Source organism: Monodelphis domestica, chromosome 3 (genome assembly GCF_027887165.1).
Source record: "Monodelphis domestica isolate mMonDom1 chromosome 3, mMonDom1.pri, whole genome shotgun sequence".
In the NCBI taxonomy this organism is placed as follows: domain Eukaryota; kingdom Metazoa; phylum Chordata; class Mammalia; order Didelphimorphia; family Didelphidae; genus Monodelphis; species Monodelphis domestica.
The window spans coordinates 28,588,031-28,611,378 of NC_077229.1; the positions used below are offsets into that span (position 1 = coordinate 28,588,031).

A 23,348-nucleotide genomic window follows, 5' to 3' on the forward strand; every position below is an offset into this window, starting at 1 on the left:
GGACTTCTGGCCTTTGTTTCTTTCTCTTTCCTGAGGTGAAAAGGCCAGAGGCAAGCCATCAGAGGCCTTGCACAAAGGATTTCCCTGCCCAGCCGATGGCTAAGCTCCCTTGTGGCCCAACAGTAGAGCTGGGGCCATGGCCCTTAAAGTCCCAGGTCTCGTAGCCCTGCGCAGAATAAAGACGGGGCGACATTCTTCAGGCTTGGCTCATTTCTAGAACTAAAGGTCTGAAGTCTTTGTAGACGAGGTCCCTAGAACCATCCAGTCTGTTGGGGCTTTTGAGAGATTATCTGGTCGGCCCATCCTTCCTCCCTGCCCCAAGCCCCATTTCGCAGGTGAGGAAAGGGAGGCCCAGAGGGGAAGTGCTTTGCCTAACAACACTGAGCTAGTACTAAGCAGGAGGTGCCCAATGACTCCAGTCGGTGCTGCCTCCAATCCCCAGGGCACTGTTTTTGGTAAGGATGTGGGCGGGAGTCCCTGACAGCATTCAAACAGGGGACCCGTCTCCCCTTGCAGATACAAAGACGGCTGTGATCACATTGGTGAGCACCGGGATGATGAGCGAGAACTGGCTCCCAAGAGTCCCATCGCCTCGGTCTCCTTCGGAGCCTGCCGAGACTTCTTCTTCCGGCACAGAGATTCCCGGGGGAAGGAGCCCTCCCGGCCCGTCGAGGTGGTGAAGCTGCAGCTAGCCCACGGGAGCCTCCTCATGATGAACCACCCGACTAACATCCACTGGTACCATAGTCTTCCCGTCCGAAAAGGGATCCTGGCTCCCCGGGTCAACCTGACATTCCGTAACATTGTCTTCTCTAAAAGATAAGTGCTTCTCTTAACGCTCATCAAGTCTTGATCTTTTTGACTGAAAAATCAATTTTCCTTACGGTTCTGTGTCAAAAAGGGTAAATTGACTTTTCAGACAGTTAACTGTATGTGAAATAAAGCACAGTAGCCAACCTAGAATGGAAACTTTAAAAAAGAATGAAGCCGCACGTGTTGATTTATTAAAGGACTGTCGTCTCCCATGTCTGTGTTTGTTTCTGAAATGAACCAGTAAAGCTGAAACCACCACCGTGAGCTGTTCTAAGAACATCATTCTTTATTGCCATCATCCACAGAGCGGGTACAAAAACGGGGGATGGTAGCCCCAGCGCCCCGGTGGTTTGGGTCCGAGCTACTCCTTTATTAACTTGGGGTTCTGCTGTAGGGAACTAAAGGTTCTTCTCCCACCTCAGAACCAATCTGGCTTCGGGGTAATCATTGAGAACTTTAGAAGACACACACACACACGTGGTTCATCGGTTTTTCCCCGCAGACATCCGTCAGATCCTCGGCCTCCCTTCTGACCTGCAGAGATATGCTGGTGGTGGTGCAAACGTCCTTATTCCCCTCTCAGAGGGATCTGCAGCAAGTCCTCACCCCAGAATGCAGGCTGCTTCCCTGGCCTGGGCCACAGCAGATCCATTTGTCTCGATGCCCTGATGGGGGCCTGCTGGGGAGCTGAGGCCCCTTCCCAGCAGGCCTCCTGGCCCAGGGCAGCTCCAGGGCACACGCTGCTGGGCCCATCCCGGGAAGAAGGCCTCCTCCGAATTGCTTACCCAAATGCACCTTCTTGCTCAGACACATGGGCAGATGAGGACCAGCCACAGAACCACCAGCTTTGGGGATCCAGGCCCAACTCTCCTCCCTAGTTTGTCATTTTAGCACAAATTTAATACTTGCTTTATCTTTTTATTCTTTTTAAGCCTTAACTAAAACACGCAGGCCAACCCTAGGCACTAACAAGTCTGTCAACCCTAGAGTGCCTGGACTTACGACTCTGAAAAGAGGCAAAGAGAACATGATTCAACTTGGTATTTTCTTTCATCCTGTGGGGTGTGGGAGGGTCCAGAGTTAGACTTGGGGGTGGTGAGGGAGAGCCCTGGGTGATAAAGACAGCTGATCTACATGGCTGCTGGAGCTGCTGTTAAAAAGAGACAAGCTCTGCTTGGTAGCAGGCCAAGACTGCTTGAACCCCTTGTGATCCAGCTTCTAAGGTCCCTGCTAGGCCTGCCCCCGGCTCCCGGCCAAGTGGGCTCACCACACTTAGAACCCCCAAACCCCCCAACGTACACTCGTGGCAGGTGGAAGAAGGGAAACAAAGGCCTTCTGGTTCCAAAGGGCAGCTTAACTTCGGCCAGGTCCTCTCCCCACACAGAAAGACCTGCCCCGTTAGAAAAGGCCATACAAAAGTGGGGCTGCGTCGGCCCTCCACTGAGAATCGGAGGAGTGGGCTGTTCCCAAAGGTCTTTCACCACTGAGTTACACATCTTTGGACGGGCCCGTTACAGAAGCAGTCGGCTGGACTGTGATCATTTAAACAAGGGGAAGGCACTTCTTTTAAATCACTGCCTTTAATAACTAGGGTAATTCTCCTTCACAGCGTCTACAGGCCTGATTTTTTAAAAAGAGAAATCTGACTGGAATTTTTAAAGAATAAAACAAGTGAATCTCCTTAAAACTTGCACTTTACACATCCAAGAAGGAAAAAGTGGCCTCGGGCGTCTGGAGCTCTGCAGTCACCCGTGTCAGAGCAGGGCAAAGGGTTGTGTAGACATCATGGATGCTTTCTAACCCAATGGCACTCCACAGGGCACACCAATGGCAGACTTGCTTCTGGTAGCTTGGTTGGGGCATGGATCGGAGACGACGGCTCCTTCTGAGAGAGCTTGCCGCCACCACCAGGCCGGAATGTCGAGGGACTAGTCAGGCTATTTTCATAAGGTATACAGAGAAAAATGGAGGGTTTTTCATTTTTTTTTCTGCACGGTTCTGAGTACTCCCCTAGGCCCAGCTCTCGGGTAGTTTCACTCCTCAGATTTGTACTCCTGGCTTTGGTGTTGCTGAGCTTTCGAAAGCACCCGCTCGTAAAAGAGCAGATAAGCGCTCGAAGATAAAACCTCCTGCAAGCTTGCCTTGCGCACAGTGTCGTCCGAGATCCACAGCCACTGGCTGCTGGCAGAGAAAGGGTTCTTGGCAGAAGGGGGGGAGCGTCGGTAAGTCACAAAGTGTCCAGAATGCATGTCTCCATGATGGACCACAACAGCCATGAGCCGGAAGAGGTACACAGAAGAGCTGAAGGCCAAGCAAACAAAGACATTTCAGGAAACGCTAGGGCCATAGCACTTTGAGCAGAATGTCTCACGTTTAGATGAAGAAACAAAAGCCCAGAGTGGTCAATATTCTTAAAAACCCTTCTCTTCTTTCTTAAAGAAAAGCGGCAGCAAAGGCTAGACAACTGGGGTTAAATGACTTGCTCCAGGGTCACACAGCGAGGAAGGGTCAGGCCACATATGAGCCCAGGTCCTCCTGACTCCCGGAGCCTGGTGTTCTATCCACTGTGCTACCTCGCTGCCTCTAGAGAGGTCAATTTTAAGTTGCCCCAGAACACAAAAGCAAGAAAGAGCAAGCGTCAGGATTTGAATCCAGCTCTTCTAAAACCAGTGACTGCACTTCCCCCTGCTTTGCACCACAAAACCCATCTTTAAATGTAAGAGAAAGCACACGTCTTTGGAGCCCTGTGAACAAATATATTGGACAGTACTGATTTGCTCCTACAAATACTCAGGGATCGACCAATTAGAATTTCTTCTAGGTCGGGCACCATGGTGGGTGCTCCGATGCAGACCCCGAATGGAACAAGGCTAGGAAAATGGAAGGCAGAGGCAGCCACTTACCTATAGTCAGGAACACCTGGGAGGGAGAAAGGCCCCGGGCTTGGCAGCAGCGCTGGGGAGGAGCAGGCCCCATTGACAAAAAGGGCTTTGGTCCTGCCGGGCTGAACTGAGGCTGCAAGAGAAAGGGGTCTTTGGCATGGAGAGCAGCAGAGCCTCAGGCACCCTTGGGGTGATCCGCCTGGGAAGCGCTTAGGCAACGGCGGGCGGAGGGAGGCGCTGCTGGGACTGCTCTGTGGAAGGGAAGCCCACTGGCGCTTTAAGAAAGAGGAGAGGGGCTGCCACGCCCAGCCCGGGAAGAGAGCTGGCATCCGGGCCACGGCGGGCCCGGGCCGGGAGGGTCTCCTCCCCCAGGACGGAATTACCCAGCCTAAGAGAGCAGCCATTAGCAGCAGGGCGCAGTTCACGCGTGCCTTCTGCAGAGCTGTCAAGAAGCCTTCCCAAGAAAGGGTGGCCTGAGAGCATGGACACATCTGAGCCGCCCGGCAGGGCCGCCAGCTACAGGGTGAGGGCGGGATCCCCAGAGCTGGCTGGGAAGGCCGACAGGAGCAGCAAAGTCCAGCGTGCCCCCGCAGAGCAGGGGGCCCACGTATCGCCCTCATGGGGCTTCCCCGTAAGTGGGGGGCTCGGCCTTGCCAGACTGCCAGAGGGGTCCGTGGCACAAGAGCACCCTCCCGTCGCGTCCCTGCGAGAGTGCAGACTCGGACATCCATCCGCGTTACGGATGGTGAAAAATGCGAGACAATCGCTTATTCGTGAAGATGATGGCCAAGAGAGCCAAGGTGACCGCAGCTTGCGCCAGACCCGAGATCTCGGCAGTCTGTGCCGGGCTCTCCCTTCCGGGAGACATGGCGGATCCAGGGCGCTGCTGGGCCCCAGGCGCCTTCAGCTGAGGAGAAACGGCTGTGAGAAGCTCCCCCGGCCGGAGAGGCTGCTCACCACCGCCCTCACTGGGCCCTCCCGACTCCGCTACACGTCTGTCCTCGGCCAGGGCCGACTTCGGTGGCTTCGTGAGCCTCAACATGACCTACGAGTGTCCGATGTCATTCCCGTATCGGATCTCTGCCAGCAGGGAGATGGGCTTGCGTCAGGCCCAGGCCACCACGCGAGAGCGTGACCGGCAGTCAGGACAAGAGCAGTAACAGAAATAGCTTTTGTTACAGCCGTGTCACGGATGGAGAGAGGAGTGAGGAATGTTCTCAGAGGAGGAAGGCCGAATCCGCGTGTGGGAGGCCTGGTTCCAAAGAATCAGCACCCGGAAAAGAAACCTGGAGCCAGGTGTGGAGATTGTCTGGGACCCACAACCGATCACAATGACCTCATCCATCAGCCAGCTGACACCAGGTTAATACAAAAGAGAATACTCCAAAGATATGACGGGAAAAGTAGGAAAGCTTTCGGTTAAAAAATAGGGGTGAGGGGCAGCTGGGTAGCTCAGTGGATGGAGAGCCAGGCCTAGAGACGGGAGGTCCTGGGTTCAAATCTGGCCTCAGACACTTCCCAGCGGTGTGACCCTGGGCAAGTCACTTGACCCCCAATGCCTAGCCCTGACCACTCTTCTGCCTCGGAGCCAATACACCGTATTGACTCCAAGACGGAAGGTAAAGGTTTAAAAAAAAAATATGGGTGGGATGGCCACAAATTCATTAAGTGAGTTCAAAAGGAGAATTTTATTTGGCTCAGAAGAAGCTCAAGTCCAAGAAGTCAAGCCTGAGAAACAAGGGAGGAGGACGAGACAACTGAGGTTTGTTTCAGTCACTCACTGAATCAAGATGACAAAGTTCTGGGAAATGCTGGTGTTCAGAGAATAGGAAGGAAATGAAATAACTAGAAGAGAAACCTGAATGGGCTACGGCTAAGCTCCTCAGGGCAACAAAAGCCCAAAGAATTCTAAAAATACGGAGAGGAGCTTATAGACATCAGCCCACTTGGAGAAAGATCAGCAGGATATTCAAGGGGGATTCGTCCTTCAGCTACAGCATACCAGAAGCCCTTCCACAGGCTCTGGATGACGGGGTTGGACCTTTAAGAACCAAGTGTAACGTGGAAAAGTTCGTCTGTGCTGCTGGCTGAACATTACAGACATATCGGTGCCTCTCCCTGTGGAATCGGGAAACGTGTTTGGTTTGTTATCTTTGCCCTACAACACTCAATGAGATTAGCTGTGGAGAAGACACCAAAAAAGACGAGGAACTTCCTGTGAAGACTATGTGGAAACTCAGGCATCTATGTGGAAGGAGCAAGCCTAGAGAGGCCACATTCAGAGTGATAGCTTGCGAAAGGTCTACTTGGAACGTAGGAAGTAACTTAACTCATCTAGACAGTATCTGGGCTGGACTGAAGAGTGAAATTGGGTTTCTAGGAAAAAAAGAAAAGCAGTCTGAGGGTCTAAAGTAACTCCGACTGATCTTTCCCAAAGCCAGAAGAGTCTAAATAATCATCTTTGGCTAGCTTTGCCTAATGATTTCTTCTATTAATAAATGACAGACTTGGTCATCTGAATATTTAATCACAGGAGATAGGAACACTACTAGGAAAGGGAATTTCTTCAGTTCGCTCAATAAATGAATGGGGGAGGGGGTTTGAGCTACGTAATTAATGAGAAAGAGACTGCAAGTTTAATTTTAAAAATTACAATAGACACCAGATTTATTCTAGAGGCTGGGAGGGTGCAATTAAAAATGGGGACAAATTTAGAACAGGCGGAGAGGTGAACTCCAAAGTGAGCCAGACCCCACCTGTTCTGGCTACGTGAGACTATTCAGAATAAATATGAGTATGTACGAAGTAGCTGAGGGGGAAGAGAAAAGGTTTCATGCGGAGGGCAGGAGGCCAGAAGAAGGGGCAGGAGAGGGGACACTCCTTTGGATGGGGGCTAAATTGTGAGGGCTTTAGAAGCTCCACAGAGGGCCCCCGACTCTCCCCTAGAAGCGATCTGGAGCTGGGGAGCGACCCGTGGGATGCGTGCTGAAGGACCACGGATCGGGAGCCCGGTGGAAGTGTGCCAGGACAACCAGTGAGGCTGATGGGGCTCACGGCACGACCACCTGCAACAGTCCAGGTGAGAGGTGGCGGCGGCTGTGGGCATCAAGATGGGCCCAGATGGAAGAGATGTTGTGGAAGAGCAAAGAGCAAGATCTGGCAACAGATCCGACGCGTGGGGCGAGTTTACATTTAAAACTGAGCTTTAAAGAGTGAGCGAAAGCGCATGGTCCTCCCTAAGCCAAGAGATCAATTGGGTAAAGGGAGGGATTCCGGGGGAATGCTCGGGGCTGGCCGCATTCATGCTGATGTCGAGATGTCCGAGACACCTAGGCCGAAACGTCCAGCCAGCCGAGTGCCGACAGGGCCTGACGCTCAGAAGAGAAGGGGCTCCCTCTGCTAATGGGGGAGTCGTCTATGAAGAGGCGACAGCGAGTTCACTCGTGGTCCTCCGATTAAGTGAGCCCCTCACCGTCTCGGTGCCCCGGCAACACTGGGGCAGGGAGCGGGGCGTTCCCACGTGAGAATTTCCTCCCCTCATGAAATCCCAGGATCACACGTATGAGCCACGTCCCCCTCAAAAACGTCCACAGAAGGCCCCTCCATGCACCCCCTTCTGCTCTCTAGCAGTTCCTGCCACAAAATCACATCAGTGCCGTCCTCGACAAGTCTCCGCGTGCGGAGGTGCCCGCTTCCCCCCTTCTCACTCTAGAACGGCCCGGGATCCTGACCGCGTTCTCCGTCTGCCTGCTGCCAAATACCTGGTGCGGGGGCGGGCGCGCCATCCTTCCCTTCTGGGGCAGGCCCGGCGCTCTCCTTCGGCCTGGGATGGTGCTGGCGTGGCTTGCAGCCAGGGAGGTGGTATTTATAGATGTCCATGATCAGGAATTCATTAAACTGGACGTGTTCGTGACGTTTCAGAGGCGTGCCCTGGTTGGACCAGCTCAGTCTTTGCAGATGGATACACAAACACTGAGGAAGCTGCGGGGACAGACGGGACAGGGAGGACAAGCCGTGAGTCCCTGTGCGTCCCCCGAGCATCCTCTGTGAGCGCCCCCCGGAAGCCCGTCCCGGCATCATCTCACCTTGCCGAGCTTCAGCTGTTTGACAAACGTGGTTCTCTGGTGCTCGACCACTTCCCCATTCAGGGTCCCTTCTGCCTCGATCTGAAATCAAAGACGAGGACATCCCTGCGGTCGGCATCTCCCCAAAATGAAGGGAAGGAGCCAGGCTGAGGCACAGGCCTGGCTCACGGTCCTGCCTTGGGGACCTCGGAGCCAGTCGCCTAATCTCTCTGAGAAGTATTTCCCCCTTTTAAATACAGGAATATGAAGCGAGTCCCCCTCCCCCCTACGGTGGCCGAGTCACGAATGAGACAATGGATGTCGCAGTGCTGTCTAAAGAGGCCGCCCGTGAGGCTGAGGCTCACCGTCCTCATCGCTGAAGTCCGCCCTCTGCCCACCCTAATGAACTTAACGGCCCGGCCCTCCTTCAGGCGGGGGGCGGGAAGGGCAAGATGAAGAATCGGTTCAGACACTTGCATCCTGCTTGGACAACCCCTGGCTCAGCCAGGGCGCTCCGGGCCTCCTGGGAGAGGAGCTCCAGGAAGCAGAGCGCAGGCAGGAGGGAGGGCGGGCGGCTGGGCAGGGACAGATACCTTGGTGCAATTGTCACACACAACATCCCTAACTGATTCGGATGAGATGAAATGATGCAGGCAGTGGTCCAGAGTCAAAGGACGACCCTAGAGCATGAGAGAAGAAATTCACTTCTATAATACGGGCGTGCACACATGAGCGTACCAGAAGAGGCTAGGAATCCTCTAACTGTCTCTGTCCAACGCCAGTATCCTAGCAGCGCCAGGGAAAGCCTCCTCGCATGTCCGGGGAGCCCAGAAACCTTACCCTGGAAACTTCAGCTTGACAGACACGCCAGCCTAAGTGGGGGTCGGCATCAAGCACGTCAGGGGCAGCTGAGCGCTACGGCAGGGCTTTCTCGAATTTAAAAAGTAAGACCAAAGCGTCCAATTTCTCGCGGCCCCGGGCGGACAATGCGGATCACCAGCGGAGAACACATCCCAGGGTAGGAAGGGGAGGCAACCAGCCATCTGGGAGGATTTCGGGGTTTACCTGCCTACATCAGAGGGACTCTCCGGGTCTATGTTTCTACAAATCAGAGAAAAAGCAAGCCACGGCTCAGTACCTACCCACGTGGCAGCTGGGATACTTAAGGAAAGGCTGTCAAAGGTATCGTATCTCACAGGACTCTGAAACAAAACAGGGCAGAAGTTGCAAACGGCAAAAGTTCAAGCGAAGGCATCCCAGAGTACCCAGCGGGAAATCGGTATCACCGTCCTGTGGGAGCACCATGGCTGGGTGTTGCACAGAGGCCATCCGGGCTTGGGATCAGGTGGCCTGGAGGCCTTCAAGCAAAGGCTGCACGAGGGCCCCTCAGGGATGGTGGCCCAGGCTGGGCTCAGTGCCTCGCAAGTGACCTCCTGCCCCGAGATTTGGGGTTTGTTTGCCCAAATGAAGGAGGCCAGGCAGGCTGCGTCCAGACCTCTGATTGAGCACTTACTAACCTAGGCCAGGGGAAGGGCCTCAGTTTCCTCACGTGAGCTTGGACTGGATAATCTCTTAGGTCCCTTCTAGTTCTGAGTCTTCAACCCTATGTCTACTTCTGTTTAATGAAAGGCTATTTCTACAAAACAACAAACCCAACAGAATCAGGCAAATCATAGTTGTGTGTAGACCCAGTCCCTGCAGTCATCCCATCAATGCCTAATAGTGTTTCCTTTAATGTAGAAGCAATCTACATGAAGAGCTTATTAATGTGCCTCCCTGGGCCCAAGCTGGGCCACAGAGCTGAGCGTGACACCGGTCCGGAGCCCTCCCCCCCAGGGGATCCTGGGAACACATCTTATTTACCTGGTGTTCACAGTGTTTGCAAACCATGTTACTAGTCAGTCTCCCGTGGAAAGGGTGCTGAGACTTCCAGGTGCTGGACATGGGGTGCAGCGCCCCTGGAACAGAAAACAGCCTTTGGCTCAACAACTTTTATCCTTTAATCATCCTCCCCAGTCCTCTGCCCCTTGACTCCATGGAGGTTCCTCCATCGAGGGAGTAGAGGGGAAATCTATTTGCCCATTGATTTCCATAGCATGACTGGTGAGACATTCCCAGATTTCTTTCAAACAAATCCAATTTGAAAATGAAACACATTAGCTAATATGGAAATATGTTGGGGGGTGAAGGAAGGAAAAAATTTGGAACTCAAAATTTTTTAAATGAATGCTAAAACTGTTTCTTTACATAATTGAAAAAATATAAAAATTAAAAATATTTTTAAAATTCTTTCCTAAAATAAAATGAAACCTATCTTTTTTTTAAACCCTTACCTTCCATCTTGGGTTCCAAGGCAGAAGAGTGGTAAGGGCTAGGCAATGGGGGTTAAGTGACTTGCCCAGGGTCACACAGCTGGGAAGTGTCAGAGGTAAGATTTGAACCTAGGACCTCCCATCTCTAGGCCTGACTCTCAATCCACTGAGCTACCCAGTTGCCCCTGAAACCTATCTTTTTAAATACCACATTTAAGAGAAAAACAATTTTAGGGCCATGAAAAAGAAAACTTTTAAAAATATTTAAGGATTTAAGATTTAAGGTTTTTAAGATAAGGGGGGGGCATAGAAAGCACTCTGTATGTCATTTTTTTTTGGGGCACCTGTACCATAGGTTCACCATCACTGTCATAGGCTAAGGAAGGCAAAGGCTCCCTTCAGCTTTAGTTTCTTCAAAAGAAATCTGGGACAGGGCAACTAAGTGGCTCATTGAATTGAGAGCTAGGTAATCCTGGGTTCAAAGGTGCCCACAGACCCTTCCAAACTGTGTAACCCTGGGTAAGTCACTTCACCCCCACTGCCCAGTCCTTACCACACTCTCTCTTGCCTTGGAACCAAAGCACAGTATTGAATTGAAGACAAAATGTAAGGATTTAAAAAAAGAAAGAAAAAAAGGAATCTGGTGCAGCTAGGTAGCATAGTAGATAGAGCACTGGAGTTGGGAGGTCCTGGGTTCAAATGTAGTCTCAGATGCTTCCTGTGTGGCCCTGGGCAAGTCATTTAACCCCAATTGCCTAGCCTCTTCCTTTCTGTCCTAGAGTTGTTAGTGTGATAGAAAGTATGCATTTAAAAAAAAAAAGAAAAGAAATGATCTTATTTGGGGGCAGCTATGAGGCTCAGGGGATAGAGAGCTGAGCCTAGAGATAGGAGGTCCTGGGTTCAAATATAGCCTCAGACACTTCCCAGCTGTGTGACTCTGGACAAGTCACTTAACCCCGACTGCCTAGCCCTTACCTCTCTTCTGCCTTAGAACCAATACACAGTATTGATTCTAAGATGGAAGGGAAGGGTTAAAAACAAAAGAAATGACCTTGTTCTAACAGTTCTGATTTTTCCTCCCACTAGAGTAAGGAGTGCTCCAGTGTCCAAACTCTCTGCCCCAATGCAGCAGACTGGCACCTTCCCTGCACTTTACAGTGCCTGAAGGTTGTTGCCTGGGATACAGAGGTCAAAAGACTCACCCAGACTCCCTGAGCCTGCCTCTGTCTGAGATGGAACTTGAATCCAGAACTTATCCATCTCAGGAGTAATTAGTTTCCTATCTACTACCTCTGGCTGCCTGGCATTTTTGGTGTTTTTTTAAACCCTTGCCTTCATCTTGGAATCAATACCAAATATCAGTTCTAGGACCAAAGAGCAGTAAGAACGAGGCAATGGTGGATGGAAGATGGGAGGAAGTGACTTGTCAAGGGTCACACAGCTGGGAAGTGTCTGAGGCCATATTTGAACTCCAGGCCTGGCTCTCTATCCACTGAGCCACCTAGCTGCCTTTGTCTTTTTTTTTTTAAACAATAACTGAAAAATGAAGCTTCAAATTAGAGCAAATGTCACTGATTTCTTCACCTTCTTAACATTTTTGGCATCAGAGTTGGCTGACTTTGATAGGCTAGGAATGATTTCATTAAGTTCAACATAAGCTCATCAATCCTTGAAGGAAAAAGAAAGGCTGGTTTTAAAGTAGAGGGAAAGTGAAGAGAGTGAGGTCTGGAAGCCGCCTACGAGCTTTGGAAGTATTCCCCACACGCCCCAACGGCCAGGGCCGCGAGGTGGGCCGGTGGGTAGAGCTGGGTGACCGGCAAGTCTAAGCCCAAGCGCCTAGCCCTGACCACTCTTCTGCCCTGAAACCAGTGTGGGCTCTAAGACAGAAGCTCAAGGGCACGTCTGAAAACACCACCAAGAGGAGCCCGTGGCAAAGGTCTCCAGTTCTCCTGCGGGGAGCCCCGCTGGACGGTGCGGATCCTATCTAGAAAACGGACAGACCCCAAGAGAAAGCAAAATGCCTACCTCGAATGCGGCAACTTATTTGCTGGTGAGTCACTTCAGGCTGTTGCTGGAGGGAAAAAAGAGAAAAGGGAGTCGGTCAGCCTCCCCTCTCCCTGCAATGTAACTCTACCCGCTGCCCCCATTCCCTGCGTGGGCTTCTGGGCTGATACAAACTGGCACACAAAAACAAAGATCCCAACTTCTCTAGGGGCTCGCAGCGTCCTCCCGCCTCCATCCAGCAGGGAATAACCAGTGGCCGCCCCTCTCGCATCCGGCCCCCATCCCGGAGGAGACTGGCCGCAGCCCTCCCACACGCGGCCCCGCTCCAGAGCCAAGCAGCACGCGGCCGTACCTCCAGAGAATGCATGTCGAACAGATGGGCAACCCGAGGGTGGCGATCTCTCTCGTCTTCCAGGGACGACGTGATGACGTGGAACAGCTCGTGTGCGTCCTGGCCAGGGGGACAGCTCGCTGAGGGGGCGCCGCACCACCCCGCCGCCCTCCCCCACCCCGAGCACGGTGTCTGTGGGTTACTGCGCGGTAGACACGCTCTCGGGACTAGTCACGATGGCCCTGGGTGCAGGCTGCTGAAGGAGGCCGGAGGGGCACAAGGCCCGGAGACGGGGGAGGCGGAGGACAGGCCCGGGAGGACGGGGATCCTGGGGGGCCGGCCCAGGCGGAGCGCACTTCCCTGCAGGGACCAGAGTGGCTCTTGGGGATGGCCTGTGCCCTGCGGTGTAGCATACCAGGCATGTAGGCATCTGGGAAGTATGACTGACGTGTCGATATTGTACTACCAGACACATGGTCAGACCTCTCGATGTTAAAGGGACAGTCCTAGGCACTAGCAAGGGGCGGCCACGCTGCCTCAGCTCAGAGTACGTCACTGACATGGTGCGGTGCGACTCATTTGCAAAGCGCAGGATGGATTAAACTCCACCTCTTTGATCTCGTCATTGTCAATCAATGTTAAAACCTATGTCATGTCTCGTAGACGTTCCTAAAACCCTCAATGGTAGCTTAAGCTACCATTGGTACACGTGAGACACAGGAAAGTGATGTAAAAACAGTCTCTATATTTCACGTCACTTCCTGTCTCGGGGCTCTTTCCCCAGAGAGGTAGCTCTGGCGGCAGATGCTCTTGGCATCTTGGTGTTGTGGCAGCTATTGTCCAGGTTTGGGGGCGAGAGTCCTTGATCCACTACTGGGGAAAGCTTAGTAACATGGTTCAGGTGAGGCATCTTCTCTGAGCTCTCTCAGTGTTTAGGCTGATTCTTTTTTCCTTTGCTTTCCAAACACCATCCTCTTAGGAAGCCTCTAATCTTCTGAAGAGACCTCATGTCTGAGGTCTTTGAACTCCCCCTGGCACAGGCTAGGCCAGAGAAATCCTATATCCTTTTCCCTCTCTTTTCAATTCCTTCCCTCTATATTAATCAATAATAAACCACCATAAAATTTCCAAACTGACTTAAATATTTTATTTGGGATTTTCCCTGGTGACCAATTAAATTTAGATTAAGTCACAACCCTAAAATTTCCCCTAACATCCCCACCCTTCTCTCTAGGGCTTGGGCGGCCAAAGCGTGGGAGGTTCCAGAGGGTCAGGGGGATGCCCTGGGAGCCTTAGCAGATGGAGAACTGGGTTCAAAGCCAGAAAGACCCGAGTTCAAGTTCTGCCTCTGGTGTGACCCTGAGCCAGTGCTATAAGCAGTGAAGGCTCAATGACCCAGACAGCCCTGACCTGATGCAATACAGGAGCCCTCAGCCTGGAGTCAGGTTTCCCCCATGCCCTTCCCTACTTAACACCCAGCAACGCCCAGCCTTCATCTCTCCAGGCTGCCCAGCCCCAAGCCAGCATTGCCAGACCAGGGCTTCTCATGGGTCCCGCAGCAGCCCCGACCCTCCAACCCTCCACTGAGGGCTCCCCCTCCTCCTCCACAGCCAAGGCGGCCGGTATCAGCCCTTTTCCCTACAACCTTCTGTGCGTCCTCCTCTTCCCTCCGTTCACCCGGACATGTGACAGTCCCACCACACTACCCCTGCCGGTCCTCACACATAACATGCCAGCTCTCATCTCTGCACCTTTGCACAGGCTGTTCTCCCCTCAGCTAGAACGCACACCGTCTTCCCCTCTCCCTCTTGGAATCCCCCGGCTCTGAGGCCCCCTTTGATGTGACCAGAGGCTGGGCTCTGCTCCAAGCTCCCTGGGATTTCTGGCCAGCTCCCTCTTTGGAGCCCCCCCAGGCTCTCCTCTCTCCAATCCCTCCCTCCACGAAGCCCCCCAATCTCAACCCTGTGCATCTCCTGCCATAATCACGTGGCTGGAGTATTTCTGTTCTGAACTAGATTAACTGGGATCAGTCTCTTCCTAATGGCAAACTGCCCCTGCACGACTCACTGTGATCCCAGTGGAAAACATTTTTACACTATGTGTTGCTGTATCCTTTTCGTTTCTTCTGTGTTCTGAATGCATCATCTGTTTTATTTAAATCTCTTTTTAACGAAGTTAGCGAAAGGTTTATTGTAGTTTTCCAATTTGGCCCTCCCTCTTCCCATAAGGCTTGCTGTAGACTTCCAACAGCACGGCCTGTCCGTCCCTGCCCTATTGGGGGGCTTCCCTCATGGCCTCCAGCTGTAGGACATTTCCCATGCTTTGTACTCTGCCTCCAACCCCCCTCTCCCTGCAGCCACACTGGCCATACAGTGCCCGTTGGCACCCCAGTTTTTAGGGCACCCCCTCCGGGTACAAAGTCTGCCCCTTGAGGGCAGGGGCCGTTTGTGTCTTTGTATCCCACGAGCCTCCGTGGCCCAGGGCTCTGCCCACATCTCACCTGTTCTTCGAATGAGGAGATCTGCCACCTATACATCCGAAGCACTTCCAGCAGGCAGCCAGCATCCAGGACCTCCTCCTCGTCCTCACTGCCCCCAGCAACGTCTTGGCAAGACAGGGCTGGTGAGCAAACAGAAATGACTGCATAGGTCACCCGAGGGGTTGGGAGCCAAACCACCTCCCCGCAGAGCTGGCCCCCGGCCTGGGAGTGCCAAATAAACTGGCCCCGTGGCTCCCCAAGTGTAACTGGCGAGCTTCCTTCCCTGGGGCCTGGCCAGGGAGAGGCCTGAAGAAGGTGCTGACCAGGGGGAGGAGGTGTCTCACAGGAAGGGCAGAGCTCTTTTCACAAGGCCACAGTAGTTTTACGAGACCCCGTTTAGGAGCGGACAATCCAATATCACAGCCCACCTCAGCGCTAAGGAATAAAAACAACTTGTTTTGAGCTCGCAAGAGTGACTGAACACAAGCAAATGCCCTCAGAACCGCTCTAAGGCTGAAAGGCTAAGGGCAACCCCAAAGGCAGAGGCTATTCCCAGACAGCATGCTCCTGAGCCACAAGGAGAACCAGGCGGTGATCTAAATTGGGGGCTCCCAGGCTGGGCCAGAGGCTGGGCCCGTCTCTGGGATTCAGGCAGCCTGATGCTGTGCCAAAGCCTCAGAAGGCAGCAGCAGGGGAGAGACCCCAACACTGGCCCCCAGAACAGCTGCTGCTCTCGGTAACAACTCCTTATCACCAGGGCGGAGACTCCGAAGCCCGTCTTGCAAGGCTCCCCCTTTAGCGTTCCCTTCCATTTCCTTTGGTTAAAAACGTCACGATGTTGACAAGGAGGAGCAATGGGAATCCTGTAACACCACCAGGAACCTGTGCTTGAGAACCCTTGGCCTGCATGACCCGGAGAGCAGAGCAGTAGCATGATTAGAGGGCCAGCCCTGGAGGAAGAAGCCTGGGAGGCCTCAATGACACAAAGATCCTCAGAAATCTCTAGACGAAAACAACTGGATTCAATGAGGTGCCTGCTGGGGCCAAGACTAAGTCAAAGATTACAACAGACCCCAAAGGGAATGTGGGGCAGCTGGTGGCCCAGTGGGTAGAGAGCCAGGCCTGGAGAAGGGAAGTCCAATCGGACCTCAGACACTTCCTTGCTGTGTGACCTCCATTGCCTAGCCCTTACTGTTCTGCCATGGAACCAACACGCAGTATTGACTAAGATGGAAGGTGAGGGATTAAAAAAACAAACCCAAGAAGCTCCCACCCAGCCTGCATACCTTTCAGGAGCCGCAGCAGAGTCAAGGATAAGTACTGGGGCTTGCTGGTCTCTTTCTGGTCAGCAGGGTACTGGGCAGTGAATTCCTCGAGCCACCTGATGAAAGCAGGACAGGCAGAGAGGCCTTGCAGCAGAGAGTTCATGAAGCAGGTGTTTCCCAAGTTGAGAAGGCCAGGCACGAGCCCTAAAGGAAGGGGGCAGAGAAATGGTCAGGCGCATCTCTTCCTCTTTGCTCCCTCTGGGAGGTCGCCAGGCTGCCCGGTTAGTTGGTGCGTCACTGATCAATCATCCAGCCCGAGAGCCAGGGGCTGCCCTCCCCACGAGGCCCACTGGCCTGGGCCAAGCGAACCAGAGCACACGTGGGAACTGGAGGTGTCTAGGGCCCCTCCTGAGGACGAGCAGCCCGGGCCTGGGACCAACACAGCCAACGGTGCAGCAGGGTCTCAGCCCAGGAACCGGAGACTCAAGCTCTGTTCAATCCAGAAGAACTGTATTTGAAGAGGCAGTTTGGGAGGTGGAATGGCCTGGGGCTGTTCAGAGAGCCTCAGGGCCCATCACTGGCTGGGGCCAGCCCAGAAGCCTCTCAGGAGCTCCCCAGCCCCAGGGTGATGGGGAGCAGCCCCATGTGTGGCCTCCCAGCCCCATCTCCAAGGGAGGATCAGGCTCTCCCAGAAGCCCTGGAGAATGGCATGGCCAAATTCAGCTGGAGGTGTGTTTCGGGGCTGGACACGTAGGTTGTAGGGAAGAAGGGGCCTGCGCAGGTTTAGAGGCTCCTTCTGGAAAGCCAGAGACCCGGCACGCGTGCCCCATGTTCCCCACGCTGCAGCTCTTCATCCTCTGCCCATGTGGGAGAGGTCTCACTGCCTTCTGGAATGAAAATGTGTATGTGGGGGGGGGGGGACCACTGTGGGTAATTAATTCTGTCTCGCAGTTCAGGACTAAAGTAAACAAAGAACAACATGAGTCATTAGTGAACCAGAGTGGGCACAAAGCTGATGCCCAGGTTAGCACATTGCAGACAGATCCAGTACAGGTGACTGATGAGAACTGAGCACCAAGACAGACTGTGGAGTTTGTGCTTGACTAATGCTGCGTTTATGTTTAACTAGTGTAACATTTAAAATTGGTGAGGGATAAACAGTAGTGAGTTAAAATGGTGGAAGATATAAATTATAGTAGATATAAGAGTGGGTGAGTAAATTTGTGACCGCAGGAAATATGTTTTCACTACAGTGTCTTGTTTTAAATAAATATTTAAGGTGGTCGCCAGGGAAATATTCCCAATTATGAATATACCCAAGTCAACTGGGTTTTATAGAGAATTTAATTAATAATACAATGAGGAATTAAAGAAAGAGAGAGAGTAAGAAAGGAATAAGTATGAAGGGCCTTAAGCCAACATGGCCTAGACCTGAGTCTTAAGAGAGAGAGAGATCAGTCAGTTAAGTCTTTTATCACTCACCACAAGATCTGTCTAAGCAAGGGTTCTAGTGACAGAATCTCCTCAGAGAGAGTTCCAGCCAGAGTCCTTCTCAAAGAGCCTTCCAGCCAGAGACTGTTTCAAAGGGCCTCTCTCCAGAGCCTCCAGAGGGACAGAGTCCCCTCAGAGGAGCTCCAGCGAGACCTCCTTAGAGATTGTCCTCCAAGAGCTTCCCTTCTCCAGAGCCTCTCTCAAGAGATTCTTCCCAAGCGATCCTCATCAGAGACTCCTCCAAAAGGATTTATCTCCAAGGATCCTATCTCCAAGCCTCTCTTGCTCAAGAGATTCCTTTTCTTATATAGGGGGATTTTTCCTATGTCACCTCCCCTAAGTTCTTCCATCTACCAATCACTGTAGATGTTTTCTAAAATAGACAGCCCATCTGAATTCCAGCTAAGTCAACTAATCCCCTCAGTAAGTCTGAACCAGAGAAAATACAGCTGAGTTGACTAGTCCCATCAAGAGAAAACCTGCCCGACCTTTTTAGGTACCTAGCATCCCATTGTATCAATTCTAAAAAACAGGCATGGCTCAAAGAACTCTCTGCCTCATCATAAGCATGGATCCAAGTACTTTCATTGTTTAGCAAGGAGTTTTCTCCTCTAAAGCAGTCTTAAGTACAGGTGGAGTAGAGGTCCTCCCATAGCAAGGAGTTTTCTCCCCTAAAGCAGTCTTAAGTACGGGTGGAGTAGAGGTCCTCCCATTTCTGATCCTGGCGAGTTCTCACATCAAAATGGGAAATGTTTCCAGTAGGGAATTTGTTCCAATGGAGGATTCCTCAATGTGGAAATTTTTAACATTCACAAGTCTGAGAAATTTCAAGATTTACACTAGTGAGAAATGCAAGATTTCTGAGTAGGACGGTCTTGTTCCTATTACTGCCCATGGCCGTCTCCATCAGCCCCATTACAAGCTCATTCCCCAGAGATGCACAGTCCAATCTCCAGGTTCTCCTCATGTTTGTCAGGAGATGTCTTATGCAGCAACCAGAGCAAGTCTGAAAAAGGAATCTTGAGGGGGGTCACATGAAGTGTCATGAAGCTGGGGGCAGCTGGGTGGCTCAGTAGATAGAGTACCAGTCCTAGAGACCAGAAGTCCTGGGTTCAAATCTAACCTCAGACACATTCTAGCTGTGTCCTGGACAAGTCACCCACCCCCAATTGCCCTTACCACTCTTCTGTCTTAGAATTGATACGAAGACAGAAGGTAAGGGTTTAAGAAAGGGGGAAAAAAGAATGATGAAAGCTACAGTCCAGGGAAAGGGCTCAAAGATAAAAAATGGCCTGCTGCTTACAGCCAGCTTTTAGAAGCTAAGCCATTAGTTTATTTAAGCCAAAAAAACTGAGAATGAAGAACTTCACTGTCAGGAAGATTTTTAAATTATGATGAACTTTAATATCAACAACAGGAAGATTTCAGTATATGAAGATCAGAAAGGGGGCCCATATTGAAAACTGTTAACGTTCGTTCATTTAGTTTTTTAAGTATATATATTAAATTTAACTTGAGGAAAAAAACTTCCCTGGGTCTCATTCTGAACTTTCCTTCTGTGTATTTTTGAATATATATATATACACACATATGTACAAATATGGGGTGTATGGGGTGTTCAGGGAGGGGTAGTATCTCTGGTATGGAGGGCTTGTCGTGCCCTCCTACAGCAGCTCTCCAGCCTCTGACCCCCACCTGACACCCAGCTCTCACTTGTGGCTCCCAGTAGCTGCTAGCATGCGGCAGCGGCCACACCCCGGGCAACGGCTTCGACAGGCAGGCTAAACCTTGTGAGGGTAGCCATCGGGTGGTCGACCCCTGGTAAACTAGGGCTTTGCTCACCCAGCATGTGAAGACTGCTTCGGCTGAACAGACAGAAGAAACCAATAAGAAGGTTCAACGGCTGAGAGGGCGACGCAGCAAAGCACTGTGGAGTGCTCAGAGCATGTTGGAGCACAAAAGACAACACGGCCATCCAATGCAGCTGAGGAAGTCTCCAGGTGTAAAGACTTTTTGTGCCACTGGACCCAGGCATCCAATGCTGAGAGAGTGGGACTGTCTCTGTGCATCGGCTTTTCCACTTAAATCTTCATGAACAAGTGTCTTTGTGCACAAAAACGCACAAAGACAATCGTCATCCTCGGTTACCAAGAGACAACTACTAGACTAGTACAAATATACACATATATTATATATGTATAACATTTATACATATAAATATTCAAATATATATATATACACATACATGCACACACATTTTTTTCCCTCTTCCCCCATCATTATCACTCCTCTCCCCTAAGTTCTCCACAAGTCCAAGGCACCATGACGGACATGACTGAAAACCTTCAGCTCTCTGCTAAAAGGAGGAAAGCCCACCTCCTCACTTCCTCTAGAGGGCATGTTGGGCCCTGAATGGATCCAAAGTGTTGAGTTTTCTGAGGTTATTTTCTGTTGCACACATCAATGGAGTCAATAGCTAACCCTTTTTTTCTTTTCCTCTTTTGTCATCTCTGTAAGACAGTCTGACAGATACGAGGTTATTTTTCATTTCTCTTATTAGTAACAAGCTTAAGAATGTCAAAGAAAAGAAGATATGCCAGCATGTCTAGAGAGGGCATTTTGGAGGACTGGTTTGTCTTTTTCTTCCCTATTTTATATATTTGAGAACCCTTAATCTATTTCAGGAAGCAATATATTTTGCCTAGAACACTCGGAATCCTGTCCTGAAAGTCAAGTGATGCTTCCATTTTCTTCCCACCTTTACTCTTCATTCCCTTATAAACTGGCTTTTGTCCCAACCACTCAATTGAAACTCCTTTCTCAAAGGCCACTTGCCAATTCTAATATCCTTCTTGACCTTTAACCCTTGTCCTATTGTATGCACTGGCCACTCTTTGGCCAGGGATGCCCAGGTTCTTCTTCCTTTGTGGCCCTTTCACTGGCTTCTCCTCTTGACTTGTCAAAGTTCTGGCTTCTAACTTTTCTTCTCTTTCTACATTCAGTTCTAACACTCTCCTCCATTCCTGTAGCTTCAATGATCAGCTCTGTGGGTAACTCCTAAATCTGGATCTTCAGCCCCATTTCTCAGTCAGACCTACATCTTCAACTGCTGAGAGGATACCTACCCATGAATATTCCACAGGCAACTAACATTTAACACATCCAAAACTGAGTTTGTTCTCTTCCCTTGCCTGGAAGTAGCATCGCCATTTTACTTGGTCATTTGGGTTCCAAAACTTGAAACTTTCTTTTCTTCAAGTCTTCTCTCCCACATCCAAAAAGTTATCAAGTCCTGGGGAGTCTCCCTGTATACCACCTAGTCTCTTGGCCATCGGGAGTGCCCCTCTGCTTTTCCTATCTGCCTGGCTTATTGTGCATTATTCTGTAACGGCCGCTTTGGATATTTCTGTCTCTTTACGTTTATTTTTAATTTCTCTGAACACGATTTTTGGAATGGTACCATGTAATGATAAGCAACATGCATTTTCTAATGCTCCCATTCAGATGTCCTCTGCCTTTCAAATACAACTTCGATGACAATTCAGTTCTGTATTTTCCTTTTCATTTATCTTTTCTTTTTTTACTTATCTTTTTGTTCCACAAAGAGTGAGGATTATTCTAGAGTTACTGTATATTACGGTCTTTGGACAAGTTAGCTAACTTTTCAGTTTTGAAGGGATGCTAGCTACGCCATGTGGCACATACACGTTTAATACGTATTGTGCCTTTAAGCACAATATACACTGTTTCTCTCTCTTGCAATCACAATGTTTGGTTGTTGCTTTGTCCCTGTTCGTATTCTTTCCATGTGATCTTGGCCAGTCAGTTAAGCTCCAGAGGCCTCAGTTTTCTTATATGTAAAATGAAGGGATAGAGCTAGATGGTCTCAGAAGTTCCTTTTTTCTCTTTCTCTCGTAAATGTAACATATGCCAAAAACAACAACAAAACCCAAAGAATGGTTTTGACACTTATTACACCATCATGATTTCCCTTCTCTGGGTATCAGGATCTTTCTCTTGAAAGAAAGGGAGAGGAAGGGAATAAGCATTTATAATACACCCATACTTCAATAACTGATAATATTAAATATAAACTGACACAGCAAAGGGGAAAGTAGATGATTTGTTATGTGATATTTTCATTCAAAAGCCCATTTCAAATTCAAGTGTAATGCTAGTAACTTACCCAAAAGCCTTTTACAAGAGGTTATAAAATGCCATAATAAGCATTTAAAAATTCACTCCCTCTTGTCACTCCTTGGAACAACTGGCTGAGATCTAGAGTCAACCCCACAATGAAGGGACAAAACCAAGTCGCCACCCAAAGCCTCCAAAGCCAACCCATCCAGCCTGTAAAGGTCTGTTCTCTGGGCCAGAGCCAGACGCTGCCACCTCTTACCTTTGCGGCGCTTCTTCCTCTCAGTGATGGGCCCCCAAAGCACGTAGATGCCTGCGGCCAGGGCTGCAGCGACACCCCCGAGGACTCCCCAGTTCTTCATCACCTTGTACCTAGGAGAGAAGGGCTCATCTTCCACCAGGACCAAAGATCAGGACACGGCCCAGCTGCCAACAAGCTGAGCTTAGGGGGCCGGAGCCCACCCACACAGGACACATGGACCCTCAGAGCAGCAGACACCCAGGCTCAGAGCCAGGGCACACAGCAAGAGTCACTGATCCAAGGCTTGTGGGGGGAAGCGGCCTCACTGTTATTGCTGGACAGGAGGAAATGGATGTGGCTTCTTACTGGCTTAAAATCAAAATGTACAATGGGTTGGGAAACTGGATTTGTCATAATAACAGCCAGCATTTATGAAGCACGTGAAGGTCCGTAAAACACTTTACAATTCCGAGCTGACTTGAGCCTCATACCTTCCTTGGGAGAAAGGGGCTATTGCTATCCCCATTTTGTGGATGAGGAAACTGACGCAGAGGGGTAAAGTGACTTGCTCAGGTTCACACAGCTAGGATTCATAGGAGTAGGATTTGAACTCAGGCCTGTGTTCTATCCACAACTGCCAGATCTAGAGCTGGAAAGGGATTTTTGACCACCTAGTCCAACCCCTCACTTTCCAGATGAAGAAACTGAGGCCCAATGAGCTCACATAACTTGCCCATGCACCTGAAGGCTGAAGATCTGAACCCAAATTTAGAGCTCTTCTCATTGCAAAGCACTGCCTGCTTTAGGTGGCAGGAATAGACCAGACACATCTGGAATGGTTCAGAGCGGGCAGAGCCAGGAAATGAACCTCACCTTTGGCTTGTTCACTTTTGGGGCCAGACCAACAACACAGAAGGTTCCCAAAATATTTAGAGAGAGAACTACTGGAGGGAAGGAGAGGGAGAGGAGACAGAGAGAGGGAGAGGAAGGGAGGAAGGGAGGGAGGGAGGGAGGGGGAGAGAGAGACAGACAGAGACAGAGAGAGAGACAGTGAGAGACAGTGAGAGACAGAGAGAGAGGGAAGGAGAGAGAGAGAGAGAGAGAGAGAGAGAGAGAGAGACAGAGAGAGAGAGAGAGAGACAGAGAGAGAGAGACAGTGAGAGACAGTGAGAGACAGAGAGAGAGGGAAGGAGAGAGAGAGAGAGAGAGAGGAAGAGAGAGAGACAGAGAGAGAGAGAGAGACACAGAGAGAGAGAGAGAGAGAGAGAGAGAGAGAGAGAGAGAGAGAGAGAGGAAGAGAGAGAGACAGAGAGAGAGAGAGAGACACAC

General features: G+C 50.8%; 2 protein-coding genes across 18 annotated transcripts in view; one reads left to right on the forward strand and one right to left on the reverse strand.

Moving 5' to 3' along the window:
- ALKBH2 (alkB homolog 2, alpha-ketoglutarate dependent dioxygenase) overlaps positions 1–1,025 on the forward strand; it is a 14,218-nt gene extending 13,193 nt beyond the window's left edge. For all 16 annotated transcript variants that reach the window (XM_056821624.1, XM_056821625.1, XM_056821617.1 and 13 more), the window contains one exon: positions 517–1,025. In XM_056821624.1, the coding sequence (XP_056677602.1) occupies positions 517–823 (307 nt within the window). In that variant the 3' untranslated portion in view covers positions 824–1,025. The remainder of the gene's footprint in view (positions 1–516) is intronic.
- On the reverse strand, positions 983–23,025 carry USP30 (ubiquitin specific peptidase 30). Of its 2 annotated transcripts, XM_056821607.1 has the most exons (13): positions 22,893–23,023; positions 22,041–22,150; positions 16,172–16,354; positions 14,907–15,025; positions 12,428–12,526; positions 12,097–12,142; positions 9,623–9,717; positions 8,902–8,961; positions 8,353–8,439; positions 7,781–7,861; positions 7,457–7,676; positions 3,717–3,828; positions 983–3,114 (listed from the first exon to the last, which is right to left on the reverse strand). In XM_056821607.1, the coding sequence occupies exons 2-13, from the start codon at positions 22,138–22,140 to the stop codon at positions 2,847–2,849; spliced, it is 1,470 nt and encodes a 489-aa protein (XP_056677585.1). In that variant the 5' UTR covers positions 22,141–22,150; positions 22,893–23,023; the 3' UTR covers positions 983–2,846. The 2 variants fall into 2 exon arrangements, with proteins under 2 accessions (XP_056677585.1, XP_056677586.1); XM_056821608.1 differs by lacking the exon at positions 8,902–8,961 and having other exon boundaries at positions 22,893–23,025.
- Between the last annotated feature and the right edge of the window lie 323 nt (positions 23,026–23,348).

Bases quoted from the DNA above. Each gene is read 5' to 3' on its own strand.
- USP30 (XM_056821607.1), bottom strand. From the start codon at position 22,140: ATGAAGAACTGGGGAGTCCTCGGGGGTGTCGCTGCAGCCCTGGCCGCA. The intron at 16,355-22,040 runs GTAAGAGGTGGC...CCCTTCCTTTAG, and splicing joins GAGGAAGAAGCGCCGCAAAG to GGCTCGTGCCTGGCCTTCTC. The intron at 12,143-12,427 runs GTACGGCCGCGT...TTTTCCCTCCAG, and splicing joins TCGACATGCATTCTCTGGAG to CAACAGCCTGAAGTGACTCA.